The sequence below is a fragment of the Castanea sativa genome, chromosome 1 (genome assembly GCF_040712315.1).
Source record: "Castanea sativa cultivar Marrone di Chiusa Pesio chromosome 1, ASM4071231v1".
NCBI classification, from domain to species: domain Eukaryota; kingdom Viridiplantae; phylum Streptophyta; class Magnoliopsida; order Fagales; family Fagaceae; genus Castanea; species Castanea sativa.
In genome coordinates, this window is record NC_134013.1 from 23,329,048 (window position 1) to 23,345,145 (window position 16,098).

At 34.4% G+C, this 16,098-nt stretch overlaps 1 protein-coding gene across 1 annotated transcript; it reads right to left on the reverse strand.

Moving 5' to 3' along the window:
• Positions 1–3,816: 3,816 nt before the first annotated feature.
• LOC142621845 (eugenol synthase 1-like) lies at positions 3,817–15,704 on the reverse strand. The gene is made up of 5 exons (XM_075795213.1): positions 15,474–15,704; positions 15,262–15,396; positions 14,358–14,584; positions 13,389–13,594; positions 3,817–4,154 (listed from the first exon to the last, which is right to left on the reverse strand). Exons 1-5 carry the CDS (start codon positions 15,666–15,668, stop codon positions 3,955–3,957), a joined length of 963 nt encoding a protein of 320 aa, XP_075651328.1. The 5' UTR covers positions 15,669–15,704; the 3' UTR covers positions 3,817–3,954.
• Positions 15,705–16,098: the final 394 nt, after the last annotated feature.

The following is a 16,098-nucleotide window of genomic DNA, read 5'->3' on the forward strand; positions in this document are numbered from 1 at the left end:
CCATCTTTGATTAGTCTTTGAATCCTATTTGAATTAATATGACCCAAACGCAAGTGCCAAAGATATGCATCATTTGAAGGAAACTTTCTCTTTAATGATTTTACATGAGAGTTACTATCTAATTCAAAATTGTATAATTCATTCTTATTAGGAGTTAAAATATAAAGACCATCTACAATATTGCCAGAACAAATAAACATTTTATCCTTCTTTATTACAACATTGTCTTTTAGGATAACACAATACCCATTTTTACCTAAATAAGTTGCAGAAATTAAATTCCTACGAACATTAGGTACAAACAGACAATCTTCCAATATTAAAACTCTAGAACTGAAACACAAATTAAGCACTCCAACAGATACAACTGGAACTCTACTCCCATCCGCTAAGGTAAGAAACAATTCTCCTTCATTCAGCTTTCTGGTCTCCTAGAACCCCTGCAAAGAATTGCAGATATGATTAGTACAACTTGAATCCACATGTGGGTGAAGCTTCTAGGGTTTTAATTTGCAGATTCCGGCAATGATTTGCAGATTTTGACGATGATTTTTTAGCTTCGACGATGATTTTTCAGCTCCGACGACGACCCGATCTCCACCCGAACAGACCCGACCTCCACCCGAACCCAAAACTGACCCGACCGATTGACGCCGATGGTTGGTTTTGGGTCACTCTTTTGTCCACCCGACTCCGGCGGGTCGAGTTCAGGCTGGGTCGAAAACCGACCCGGCCCGACCCATGGACACCCCTAGTGTAAGACTCGAACTCGAACCGAAAGTCTGATTTTTTACACTAACAAACCCTCATCCGACCAGCAATGCAATTCGAGTCTGACCATGGGTCTTCGGGTCGGGTCGGTTCAGTCATGTGGATTGGGTCTGATGGGTTGATGGACAGCCCTAAATTTGTGTGTGTGTCTCTCTCTCTCTCTCTGCTAGCAACTACCTTTCCCTTTTCTATTTTATCTACTTTATTATTGTCGAAACCACCCAATGAAAGGTAGTAAAGTACATTCAACCAATCCCAACTCAAAATGGTGGCAGAGCTTTGGGTGGGGGGGGGGGAGATGATCCCTAGGCTTTTTATTTTTTCCATTAGAATCAATAAAAAAAAATTATAAATTACATAAAATTTTATTCACCCAGATCTCCTGAAATTTTAGAATTTGCTTTCAAAATTTGGAATTGACAGCTGAAATTTTTGAGTTAGTCTAGAAAAAGTAAAACCCAACAAAATTGAATTGGTATATAAAATTCAAAACAATTAATTTGGTAATTGGTACCGAAAAAAAAGTATCCCAATCTAGCCCATCTCTTCGACCCAACATTTCCAAACACTAACAAAATTTCAATTCTTCTTTTAAAATATTCCAAATTATAAATAAATAAATAAAATCAAAATCAAAAGAACAAAACAATTTTGCGTCTCACGTTTAGTTTGTGTGCGTTACCATTGTGCCACCAGTTGCGCCACTATGATTCAGTGATGTTGTTCACTCTCTATCAGTCCAATCCAGCAACCACTGGTATGGCATCTCTCTCCCTCTTTCTCTCTCTCTTACTCTTTTGCCACCGAAAATTTATTAAGTACTCTTAGAGCATAATGATAGGTACTTCTAAAGCACGGTGACATGATATTTCTTCCTTTTAAATTCATGTGAATGTAAAAGAAAGGAATGCCACATTATTGTGCAGTAAGAGCACTTAATAATTACTTGTCGTTGGTGTGTGCTGTTACTCTTTTTGTATAAACTTCTTGTTTTTTGGTCGAACCGTACGTGGAAGATAGCAAGTACTGGCTGAACATGAATTCCATAGATAGCAAATCACTTTTTATACTGCTGTATAGCTATTGAAAAAAGTGGCTCAACGTTTTTTTTTTTTTGAGAATAGTGGCTCAACGTGAATGTGAATAGATTTTATGCATTTGTTATAATAGTATTTATTATAATATATAATAGTATTGTTGAATTTATGTTATAGAATATTATCCAAAAAAAAAAGAATACTATTTCCTCAACAAAAAAAAAAAAAACTATATAATCGACTTGTTAATGTCAGGTTATGTCTTCTTTTTTTTGAATGAAAGTCAGGTTATATATTTATATTTTGGTAGTAAATGGTTTGAATGGTTGAGTTATTATATATATATATATATATATATAGATGTATGTATGTATATAAGAGATTAAATACTGTAAGGACATAATAAAAAATAAAAAAAAGAGTATGTACAATAGTATACTTTACTGTTCACACTCTTTTTTATAAAAAAAAATTGTTATATAGTCAGTTTATATTTAGGTTTATAAATGAGAGTAATTTATGAAAATTTCCACTATTTGTGTATATTTTAAGAGAAATAATATTCAAATTTTAAAAGCTACTGCTCAATCTTCTACTTCAAAAGTTGAAAGTTTAGATGATGAACTTCCTAAAAATTCTCTAAGATGTGAACTTAAAACAAATAAGTAATGCTTCCTTTAAATGTGATTTTGGATTTTGAGAACCAATATGGGAGTATCTTGTTAATATATCAACGGGGTGAAATCCATCGAGTGTAGCTCAAAACTAGATCGTTTTGGGTCATGACTCATGAACTCTTTTATTATTATTATTATTATTATTATTATTATTATTATTATTATTATTATTATTATTATTATCATTATTATTATTATTATTAAAACTTAAGATTTTTGTTATATTTAAGGTGACCTCTTGAAAAACTTTTCTAGCTCCACCACTGTCTCAAAAAGAGGATAAGATGACAAACTCTTTATTATTATTATTATTATTTTAAAACTTAAAATTTTTGTTATATTTAGGGTAACCTCCTGGATAACTTTTCTAGCTCCACTGCGGCCTCAAAGAGAGGATAAGATAAGGACAATGCACTCTTTGTCCAATCCTGTCCTTGCCTCATTCGTAGAAAGTTTATTTAAAATTGTACAAAGAGTTTACAATAGGGATATCAGTGACAGAAATTTTGCCATTTTCACTGATGTATGAGTCTTATGCCCTTGAAATACTCCGCAAATATGCATAATATATGTCTACTTGCTTGGGCATCACTAGCCATCTACTCACATTTTGTCCCTCCCACATGTCAAGAGGCTATATGGCTAATTAATAAAAAAATATATATAATATATGGCAAATTAATCTTAATATGACATGCAGTGCTGGCTCAACGGGCAAGCCAAATAGGCAACCGCCTAAGGCTCCCAATGAAAAAAGACCCCTAAATTTTTACCAATAAAGATATTTTTGTATCAATAGAAGTATTAATAAAGCCTTAAATATTCACCAATAAATAAAAATTAAATGTTTTTTATCAAAGAAAAACTAGTTAAAGAAAAATATTTTCATTGGATGGGTCAATCATTTAATCTCCCACACATAAATGTTAAGAGAACTCATTAATCTTATACTAGTAAATAAATTTATACTCAAATTCTATTTAGAAATATCAAATATATAACTTTATTAAAATTTTCAATCATAATTTTTTAGTATTTGGTTACTTCATTCAATGATTAGTGTTTATTTTAGTTGTATAATCATTGAATAATGCGATGGGTTCATTTTAATTTGTAATTTTTTTGTAAAAAATAGATTTTAAATGAAAAAAAAAAAGTTAAATAAATATTCTATTAATATTCAAAGTATAAGAATAAACCTCACTTGAAGTTGTCACTTTACGCCTCACAATACCTTGAGCCGGCCTTGATGACATGTTGCAAGTTACTTGATTTTTTCTTGAAGTTATAAGGGGTGAGTTAGAGATAGTTCTTGGGGGTAAGTCTAGAAATTAAAAACATTCAGCAAATTTTATTTAGAAGTCATTACGCTGAAACAAGAAATACAAGCGAACAAAGTGCACTATTTGTGTTCAACAATCGCCAAGAACAACTTATTTCATCTCTCTCTCTCTCTCTCTCTCTCTCTCTCATTCAAATGCAGCAATTGCGGGCTTGGGGGGATTAACAAGAAAAATATCAAGAAGTTGATCAATTGTTGTGTATTCAAAATCCGGATATAGACTTGAAGCCTCAATGTCGTCCTCCCCTATCTCAAAGCTCATCAGTTCGCCCTTTGCAAATATGCTGTGAAGGATACACACTGGAATGTTATTTGGAGCTGGTGTGGCTGCAGCAACGTCCACAAAATAACAGTTATAAGTTAGTTAATCAATTAATTAATGAAATCACTATTTAGAAGTGAAATAGACATACGCATTCATCAATCCCATTTTATGTTCCACACTTCCACCAATTATAGTACACTGTGTCTCTAATTTTTCTTTTTCCATTTTAAATTTTAATTGTTTTATAATAATATATATGGTGTTAGGTTCTAAGACCTTTAGGTTTAAATGTATTAGAACACTAATTTATAATGTTGGCAAACCATGATCAAAACGTTTTAGTCTTGTTTAGACTACTCAAAGTATGTGTCTTATATGTAAAGTTGGAATCGAGTTACTGCAGAATTTACTGTGCAATTCTGCCTGGCTGAATCGATCGAGAATTAAACTCGACCGATTGAAAGTCGTGAAAATTGTTTTTTCTGCAAAATTTTCCAACTCAGCCCAAGCCCGTTTTACTTATAGGGTTTTATGTTTTGCCCTAGGTATAAAAGGGAAAAGCCTAGCCACGTTTTTTGTTATTGTTGATGCTGTGTGTGTGAATCTTTTATGAGATCTAGAGGTGTTTGCCTTCACACATACTTAGGGATATCAAGGATCAAGACTATGTCAAGAACTTGATGATCATTTCAGTTGCAGATTCAAGAACTTAAATATATACAAGCGGGAGTGCTTGTGCTTGCTGGGAATTCAAAAAATAAGTAGTCCGTGAACTCGGAGCTGTCACGTGGTTGTGGTAGTAAGTTTCTTACTCGAGGTAGCAATAGGATGTTAGTGGTCTAAGTCACTATTGTGTAATCTTCAATTCTTTCATAGTGGATTCAGTTTTACCTCGAGGATAACTAAGTTAAATCATCCCCAGGTTTTTTACTGGTTTGGTTTTCTTGGGTTATCATATCATTGTGTTTTTTATATTTCCGCTACTTTGCATGATATGATATATTTGTGTTAACCTAGATCTGCTTAATTTACCTAAGTTAATCACTTCGCTAAATAACTAGGTTAATTTGGTTGTGTTTAAGGGGTCTAAAAATGTACAAGTGGTATCAAAGCGGGTAGCTCTCTTTTGTTGTAGATATTTTGATCTCTGAGCTGATCCTTGACTCCTGTTGTCATGGATTCTTGGAAAATCTTTTTGCAAATATGTCATCTTGTCTGCCTGTTGTTTTTGCCTCTTGTTGCCTTTGTTAAATCTTTCCTTGAACATTTTAGTATAATTACATGTGATGAGAATTATTTGTGTTACACAGCTTTAACCGCATTAAAGGCATGTGATTCTTGTCTTTGGCATTTGGATAGTGGTTGTTCCAAGCACATGATAGGAAATAAAGCTTCATTCAAGACACTCTTTGAAGGAAAGATTGGGACAGTCACGTTTAGAGATGGAAGCAAATCTGTGATCAGAGGCATTGGTACTATGGACATTCCTGGGTTGCCAGTGTTTGAAGATGTTTGGTATGTTGATGGGTTGAAAGCTAACTTACTCAGCATCAGTCAGATTTGTGACAATGGACTAAATGTTCTCTTCACCAAGTATGAATGTGAGATACTTGATGAAGGAGGTGACTGTATGTGTATTGGTGTGAGGACAGCTGACAACTGCTATGGTATAACACCAAGTACAAGCAACAAGTGTTTTAGTGCAAAGATCAATCAAGTTGACTTATGACATCAAAGGTTGGGATATGCTAGTCATAAGCAATTAGAGAAGATTTTCAAGCGTGATGCAGTTATTGGTTTGCCCAAGTTCGAGAAGATAGAAAAGTGTATTTGTGGACCATGTCAAATGGGTAAACAAGTGGAGTCCAAGCATTCGTCTATAACTGAAGTTCAAACTTCTAGACCTCTTGAGTTGTTACACATTAATCTCATGGGTCCTGCTAGAGTTCAGAGCTTAGGTGGGAAGAAGTATATTCTAGTTGTTGTGGATGATTTTACTAGATATACTTAGGTTGTACTTTTGAAAGATAAAGTTGAGGCTACTGAAAAGATAATACATTTGTGCAAGAAATTGCAAGTTGAGAAAGGTACTGTGATAGCTAGAATCAAAAGTGATCATGGGAGAGAATTTGAAAACACAAAGCTGGCTACTTTCTGCAATGATCAAGGCACACATCAAGAGTTCTCTTCACCCAAGACTCCACAACAGAATGGAATAGTGGAATGAAAGAATAGAGTTGTTCAAGAGATGGCACGTGTCATGCTAAACAACAAGAAGTTGCCCAAATCTTTCTGGGAAGAAGCGGTTAACACTGCTTGTCATACACTCAACTGGGTGTATTTCAGACCTGATTCCAAGAAAACTCCCTATGAATTCTGGAGAGGAAAGAAGCCTGTTGTCAAATATTTCCGGATATTTGGTAGTGACTGTTACATTCTACGTGATAGAGAGAACCTAGAAAACTTTGATGCAAAGAGTGACAAGGGATACTTTTTGGGATATTCTTCTGCTAGTAGAGCTTACAGAGTGTACAACCTAAGAACTAAAACAGTCATGGAGTCTTCAAATGTGGTGATCAATGATGAATTGAGTTCTAAAACTCAATTAGAAAACATGCCTCCTATTCAAGAAAAAATCATGGAAGTTGATGAGCCTATTCCTGATGATTATATTGGGAAGCATAATGATGAAGAGTTGTTAGTATTGAATGATGCTATTTCAGTACCATCAAGTTCAGAACCATCTACACCGGTTCATGAAACTCAACTAAGACAAAGAGAGTCTAGTCCTTCATCAAAATAGAAAGGTACTTCCATATCTCTGGTCAAAGGTCCCTCTTCAAGAGTAAAGTTAAATCATCTTGTCATAAACATATTAGGCAGTCTGAATGATAACATGAGATTGAGATCCAAAGCTTTGAATGTAATTACTCATTCATGCTATCTATCCCAATTTGAACCAAAAAGGGTGGATGAAGCTCTTCAAGATGTTGATTGGGTAAATTCTATGCATGAAGACCTCCATCAATTTGTTCGGAATGATGTGTGGGAGTTAGTTCCTAGACCAAAGGGAGTCAATGTGATTGGAACTAAGTGGATATTTAAGAACAAGTCTGATGAACATGGTACCGTTATCAGAAATAAATCAAGGCTTATTGCTCAAGGGTACACACAAGTGGAAGTGATTGATTTTGATGAGACCTTTGCACTAGTAGCTAGATTGGAATCCATTAGGATACTTTTGGCCATAGTAAGTCATTTGAATATCAAGTTGTATCAAATGGATGTTAAGAGTGCTTTCCTAAATGGCATGTTGCAAGAAAAAGTTTATGTTGAACAACCAAAGGGTTTTGTTGATCCTCATAGACCGGATGATGTCTACAAGTTGAAGAGAGCCCTCTATGGTTTGAAACAAGCTCCAAGGGCTTAGTATGATAGGTTAACTGCATATCTCACTGAGCATGGCTTCAAAAGAGGATTTGCAAACACTACTCTCATCATACGAAAGGACAAGGATTACTTTGTTGTAGCTCAAATTTATGTTGATGATATTGTTTTTGGTGCTACTAATGATTCTCTTGCTCAATATTTTGCAAATGAAATGAAGGCAATGTTCGAAATGAGTATGGTTGGTGAACTAACTTATTTCTTGGGATTGTAGGTGAAGCAAACAGAATCTGGAATTTACATCAACCAAGCAAAATACACAAGAAATCTAGTTAAGAGATTTGGACTTGACAAGGTTGCACGTGCTAGAACACCTATGGCTGCAAATGGAAAGTTAACAAATGATCCATCAGGTGAGTCTGTTGATGTTACATTATATAGAAGCATGATTGGGTGTCTTTTGTATTTAACTACTAGTCGGCCTGATATTTCTTTTAGTGTTGGTATATGTTCTAGATTTCAGTTTAATCCTAAAGTTTCACATTTGAATGTTGTTAAAAGAATCATCAAATATGTTGGTGGAACTTGTGATTATGGATTGTTTTATAGTAAAAAGTCAAATCTTTCTCTTGCTGGATTCTCTGATTTGATTGGGCTGGTAATGCTGATGATAGAAAGAGCACCATTGGTGGGTGTTTTTATGTAGGAGCCAATCTTATTGCTTGGATGAATAAGAAGCAAAATTCTGTTTATTTGTCAACTGTAAAGGCAGAATATATTGTTGTTGGAAGTTGTTGTTCACAACTTCTTTGGATGAGAAAGCTTTTGAGTGATTATGGGATATCACAAGACACCATGGTAGTTTATTGTGATAATTCTAGTGCTATCGATATCTCTAAAAATCCTGTTCAACATTCTAAAACTAAGCACATAGATATTAGATATCACTTTATTAGGGATTTGGTTGAAAGAAAGATTGTTACTCTTGTGTATCCTTACTGAACGTCAGAATGCTGATATTTTCACCAAACCTCTCGATAGAAATAAGTTTGAGACACTTCGTCAAGTAATTGGTGTGGATCTGTGTTCTTAGTCATTCTTGGCTTCATGGTCATTGTGCTTCATTGCTCTACTCTTTGTGACCTTTTTGTTTGTTTTGTTTGTGTTATTTTCTTTGCCTTTTCTAGGATTTGCATTGCATAACATTCATGCATTTCATTCTAGGTTGTTTTTGTTATTTTCATCATAAATTAAATAAAAACAAAAAAATAAATAAAGGGAAAGGAAAAGGGAAACAAAATGTGTTTTGCATTGTTTTCTTGGATTTCAAATCAAGGTTGGCCATATTATCTTTACATAACATGTTTATGTACCTTGTTTAGCTTGGATGAGCTTATTTTATTGCACTTTACTAGTTTGAGCTTTGTAGCGCATGTTATGTTGGAAGATGTTTATAGTTTTTTATCACATGATCTTGATTTTGAAATCATATGCCTTTGATTGTCGGACTTGAACTTATAGAAAAAGGCATAAACAACTATCTCACCACTGTTTACTAGCCAATCATGAACACCTTAGTGCATATCATAAGATTTTGTGCTCAAGAAAGTGTAGCACATGCACAAAAAGAACATAAGGTGTAGCCTCAGTTTAAATGCTAAAATTGGTGTGTATATTACTGGACTATAATAATTCCTATCAATTAAAATGGGTATGTACATTATCCCGGCTAATTCTTAATAAGTTTCTGATCAAATAAAATTGGTGTGTATATTATGAGGCAAATCAAGAAACTTACATGATTGCAAGCTTGTTTTCTAGGAGATGTGAGAGTTATATGATGTAACTCTTTGAGGGATAGTCTCTTTTAAATGTATGTGATGAATTTTGTAGAAATTGTGCTTAATTAGTATTCACATATCACCTCACATATCTCTCAAGCTTTTGATAGTTGCACACACTATACAAGTTACTCTTTGCTAAACTTTGTACATGTTATTGTGTGTGATTTAGTGTTGGCCATCCAAGATTGAAACTTCCTTGGGTTTAAATGCAAAACATGTTTGCTGTTTGGATTTTAAGGATAATTGATGGAAACCTTAATTTTTGGGAAAACTGAGATCAAAACAAGTGTTTTTGAAAAGCATTTCATCTCATACTTATGCATTTTATTCATAAAATGTTTTGCTTTGAGAAGTTTCTGCATAAAAATACTTTGTTTTTCAAAAAACTGATTTTTCCAGAATTTCGATCGATCAAAGCTGTTTCTCGACCGATCAAAATTGCGATTAAAATTTTTGGTCAACTTCTATCTGTTTCGATCGGTACTCGATCGCTGTTGGATCAATCGAAGGCATTTTCGATCGATCGAACCTAACTTTCGATTAGTCGAAAATCGTACTGAGAGTTTTTTTAAAAGTCTTTGAGTTTCACGTGTTCATCACTTTTTCAAATCTTTTCAAACACTTTCTCTCTCTCTTTGATTGATCTAAGGGTCAAAGCAATTTTTTGTCGTTTTCCTTCGATTCTTTTGCAAGGTTTTTGTCCTCTAAGGCCGGTAAGACCATTTTACCCTTCCTTTTTCATTTATTTTCATTTTTCATGCATTGAAGCATGCATTTAGAAGGGATTTTTGAACCTAAGAAATTTTGGGGGTTTTGCTATTTTAAACATTTTCTTTCACAATTGATCAATGGGTTTTTGTTGTGGGATGATATCCAACTATTCTATGTGAATTAATTTGATCGATTTGGGGTTTTGTGAAAAGTTGGAAATTTTAGGGCTTGAAACTACCCGAATTTTGGATTTTGTTCAATTGAGTTTAATTTGATGAAATTGGCTTGTTGGATTGATTAATTTGATCATTGTAATGTGTTCTCTATCTTTTTTAATGATCAATTGATCAATTTCTTGAAAATTGTACAAGTGGTTTTTCATATTTTTGGAGTTTTTGATATAAACTCTATGCTCAAGCCAATTTTGTGATTTTAAAGTTACATTGAACTTATTCTCACTACATTAAAGCATGCATCATTTGCTTACTCTATTTATGAATCATATAGATTGTTATTTTTCTATATTGTTTTGTGCTAACTTGCAGTCTGCCCCTTTTTTTTTCTTGTTTTCCTTTTTGGTTCTTTTATGTGTGTCTTGTTCTTTCCTTAGCATCATGCCTAGGAAAACTAGAGCCAACAAGAAATCCTCCTCTTCTTCTGTTCCATCCTTTGAAAGTGAGAGATTCTTGAGTGAGAAATATCAAGAGACCTTTGAGACACTTAACCTTAAGAGGAACATTTGGGCTGAGAGAAATGTTTTTTTAGATGAGCTAGATCCCGAGATTAGGAGAAACTTTGCGTGTAGGGGTTGGTTACCTTTGTTAGATATTTCTCACCCCCCCTCGGGCTACCTTGATCAGAGAGTTCTATTCGAACCTCTTTGTCCACTTTTATGATGCTGACACTCTTGTGAGGAGTTGGATTCGTGGTGATGAATACACCATTACCCCTTCGGTAGTGGCTGCTGCTCTTGGGGTGCCTCTTGTTCAGCATCTTGTCTACCTTTATGATGAGTCTCCTCCCCTAGACGACATCATGTCTTACATCACTGGGTCTTCTATCCAGTGGGGTTTTAATCATCGGATCACTACTACTGAGCTCACTGAGGTTCACTATCTTTTCTTTCGAATTGCTTGTCATTCCTTGTGGCCTATATCTCATCTACACACCATCCCTATTGAGCGATGTGTGTTTCTGTATGCCCTTGTTACTGATGCTCCTATCAACTTTCTTCATCTGTTTATTTGCTCCTTGAACGAGGTTTATAGGAGTAGTTCTACTGCTCATGCTCTTTTCTTCCCCGTTTATATTCACCAGATTCTTTTACATCTTGGTTTAGAAGAGCTTCCTACGTCTGAGCCTGTTCATATTATCGCTCCTATAGGTGCCACCTTTCTTAGGCAAAGGATTGCTCAGTTGAGAGCAAGCTCTAAATGTCCTAGGATTGAGTCTTCTGGTGTCGTACCTCTTCCTCCTCCCTTCTCTACAAGTGATACTTCTGCTGAGGCGTCTGTCAATCCTGCTGCTGCTGTTGATGCTTCTCCGCTTTCTACTTCGAATGATTCAGACATTCAACATATGTTGGAGACTGTCATGACTGTTCAGGCGGCTAATGGTCAGCTTTTGGTGGACATGTTTGATGAGTTTCGTGCTTTACGAGCAGATTTGGAGAGTATTAGACCACCACCTCCTTTTGATGATGAGTGAGTGCCCTTTGGCAATTCGTCACAAAAAGGGGGAGTGCATTTAGTGTAGAAATGAGCTTTTGTTTAGGGGGAGTTTTTGTGTTGTTTGGAGTTGTGGAGTTTTAGATTGTATCTAGATGCTTCACTCTGTATTTTCCTTTTTGGCTCATGATGTTTGTGTTTAGGTTGTCCATGATAGGGGGAAATACTTTGTTTTGTTTATCTGTTTCTTGTTTCACGTTGTGCTACATTGTTTGTTGATCTATATACATGAGGTTATTCATGATATATGTCTTGCAGTTTATGTTTATGTGAAATCAAGAAGTTATGCTGTTTACTTGTATTTTCCACACATGCGTTTATGTGTTTGTTAAGTGTTACAGGAACATACAGGTTGATTCAGTCGTGCTGCTGTCTACACTTGCAACTGATGGATAGTAGTTAGGTTGAATTTGTTATGTTGGGCTATGTTTTTGTAATGGGCTGTTTATATGTGAACTTTGAGCATTTTGTTGTGTTTGTGTTTTGTCACGGATTGCCAAAGGGGGAGTTTGTTAGGTTCTAAGACCTTTAGGTTTAAATGTATTAGAACACTAATTTGTAATGTTGGAAAATCATGATCAAAACGTTTTAGTCTTGTTTAGACTCTCAAAGTATGTTTCTTATATGTAAAGTTGGAATCGAGTTGCTGCAGAATTTACTGTGCAATTCTACCTAACTCGACCGATCGAGAATTAGACTCGACCGATCGAAAGTCGTGCAGATTGTTTTTCTACAGAATTTTCCAACTCAGCCCTAGCCAGTTTTACGTGTAGGGTTTTATGGTTTGCCTAGGTATAAAAGGGAAAACCCTAGCCACGTTTTTTGTTGTTGTTGATGCTGTGTGTGTGAATCTTCTGTGAGATCTAGAGGTGTTTGCCTTCACACTTACTTAGGGTTATCAATGATCAAAACTATGTCACAAACTTGATGATCGTTTTAGTTGCAGATTCAAGAGCTTAAATATATACAAACAGGAGTGCTTGTGCTTGCGCTTGCTGAGAATTCAAGAAAGAAGTAGTCTGTGGACTCGAAACTATCACGTGGTCGTGGTAGTAAGTTTCCTACTCGAGGTAACAATAGGATGTTAGTGGTCTAAGTCGCTATTGTGTAAACTTCAAATCTTTCATAGTGGATTCAGTTTTACCTTGAGGATAGCTAGGTTAAATCCTCCCCAAGTGTTTTACCGGTTTGGTTTTCCTAGGTCATCATATCATTGTGTTTTTTATATTTTCGCTGCTTTGCATGATATGATATATTTGTGTTAACCTAGATCTGCTTAATTTACCTAAGTTAATTACTTGGCTAAATAACTAGGTTAATCTAGTTGTGTTTAAGGGGTCTAAAAACGTACATATGATATAATTTTTATTTTATTTTTAATTTCAATCTATGGTCTCCACTCCATGAATATTACTCCTATCATCAGGCTAAACATTTTCGATGAAGAAGATAAATGAACCTTAAATCTTTTATTCGATAATAAGAGATTTTACCAGTTAAGTTAACTAGAATTTACAAATAATATAATACTTAATAATTGTGTGCCATAATTAGTAAATTTATTAATGATGTTGAAATAAATAATAGATAAGAAACACTTTTAAGTGCAAGTGAAGTTCCAACATACTCTCAGAGAGTCGAACCAATTCTTCTTCGGGGACATAAACCCTATTGAAACTCTGACCAGTCTTCTTCTCCCAAAGTGATATCAATTCGAGTTGTGACACAATGTTCTTTAGGGGCCGATAAAGGACAATTCGGTTGCATGTTCTAGGGTCATTGGCAACTTTGATAGTGTACAAAGCGATATCTTCTTCATAATTTAGCACCGCTAAACATACATTAGAAATTTCACAAAAGGTGATTAGTACACATAAATTAAGGAGCAAACATAATTTTATCCAATTTTAAGAATGTTTTGGATAAAAGAAAGTTAATTATAGGCATACCCTTTGTTTTACCCAGGGTGGTCGATACCGTACCGGTACCGGCCGTACCGGCCGGTACGTACCGTACCGGTCAGTGCACCGGTACCGGTACACTTCTATTTTGTACCGGAAAAAATACCGGCCGTACCGGTCGCGTACCGGCCATACCGGCCAATTTCGGGCAATACCGGCCAATACCGGGCGTACCGGCCGGTACAGAAAAAAACTTTTTTTTTTTTTTTAGTTTTGTAATTTTTGAATTTTTGTAAGGACATAATAATAACTTATTTACACTAACTTATTAGTATTATTTGTTTTTTTAGTATGCAATGAACAACTAAGCTTTCTATTTTTTATATTGTGTTTTTTTTTTTTCCTTTTAATTAATACTAAAGTTTTAAACTATGAATAATTTTTTCTGAATTGAGGTAATATTTTATGATAAACTTTTATATTTACTATAATATAAGTGAAATATTATATGCTTATAACCATGGTTCTAGAGATTTTAGTGTGTGTATATAATATATATATATATATATATATATATATATATATATATATAAAATAGCGGTAAACCCGAAACGGTACACCGGTATTGACCGGTATCCGAAATATATCGTACCGGTGGCCAAATCGGTACAGCCTCCGGTACGGTATTGACTTCCTTGGTTTTACCACTTCCATAAACTACAACATCGTCTTTTTTCTCATGTGGGCGAAGCAAGTAATTGACAAAATATGCACCAAAGCAATTTGCTGACACAAATGTGTAGGAGATCCCAGCTGCTTCTATTACCCTTCTGATCTTTCTCTTTTTATCTAGAAAAACTTCAAAAGGGGGTAGAGGGGTGACCCTGTCCTCTTCGCATCCAAAATCTGATGGAAGGAATCTCTGAGATGCCATTAGGAAAAAAAAAGTTTAAGATTGAGTATTAAGTGTGTATATATATATATATTAAAAAAAAAAAAAAAAAAACCTTTGGACTTAAACCATCGAACTAGAATAAATTTGCATCTTTGTGGATCAAATCGCAAAAGGATAGTGTGAGTGGAAAAGTTGTTTTATTGATGCCTTCAATCAATTGTTTGAAAGTTATGCAACTTGAAGATGAAAATGTAAAAATATTTTATTGGTGCCGTTAAGACTTTCAGCTCTACTCCAAATGCGTGTGTAGGTATACACACTTACTGTCTATATGTTATACATAGTACATACAACATATTTTTTTTAATAATTAAAAAATTACCTGCTTATTATATGATACAAAAATATAATAATTAAGAGTTAAAAGATGTATCATTCTGTAATTATAAGCATAGAATACATTTCAAACAACTTTGGTGGAGAGAGTTTTACTCTGATCTATTACGAAGTGACATAAACTATCCATGTGTATCATATAATAAATCAAATAAAATATTAATTAAGTCATTTAACTAAAAATACACTAAAATAGTTTTATATAAACCATCGTAAATTGAATTAGAGAAATTTTCCCTTTGAAGGAAAACCTTTACGAAATTAAGCTGGCATAGTCCTCACCAAAACTTCCCAGAGAGAATGGGTACCTTTATATTACCAGCAACTTTGATTGCATCTATGATTTTGAGTTGGTCAAGAACTTGAGGATATGCCAATGTGGAGATAACTATGTCCACTTCTCGAAGTACTGATACAATCTTCTCATGCTCATTGAGTTCTCCCTGCATGTCTCAATTGAACATATATAGTTACTTTAATGAATTATTGCTGCAGAGAGAGAGAGAGAGGGAGAGATTACTTGGACAATGGTGACACCCATGGACTGCAAATCCTTGTGTAGGTCTATTTTGGAAGGAGTTGTTTGTGGGGTGATAGGACGAGCATAAACATAAGTTGGATGGCCAAAGAAGATGCTTGCCTTCACCATGTAGTTTCCTATGTAGCCAGTTCCCCCAAATACCAGGATCTTGCTGTTCTCATTCTTCATTGCCATTCCTCTTACTCCTATATCACAGTATGCAATTGGTGATATATACAGTCCATAAAGCTGTGAGCATGATAATATACTGTCCCACACCACTTTACTGTTGACATCAAATTAATTTATGAGTATTTGCTTATGACTTTATATGTAGTTTTATAAAATATCACGTTTGTTTATATATATATATATATATATATAAAAGGAAATGCTAACGAGAGCCCTAAGAGTATTGATTGATAATCCATTTAAAGAAAATTTTTATGGGAAAATGAAATAAAGTAATTAATATTTTGACGGCTTTTTTCATTTACCATAAAAGTGGTATTAAAACTTTCTTAAAATGGATTGTTAACCAATGCCCTAAGGGCATTCATTAGCATGACCCATATATATATAATTATACAAAAGCAGGCACAGATCTATGAATAGGATATGCTGT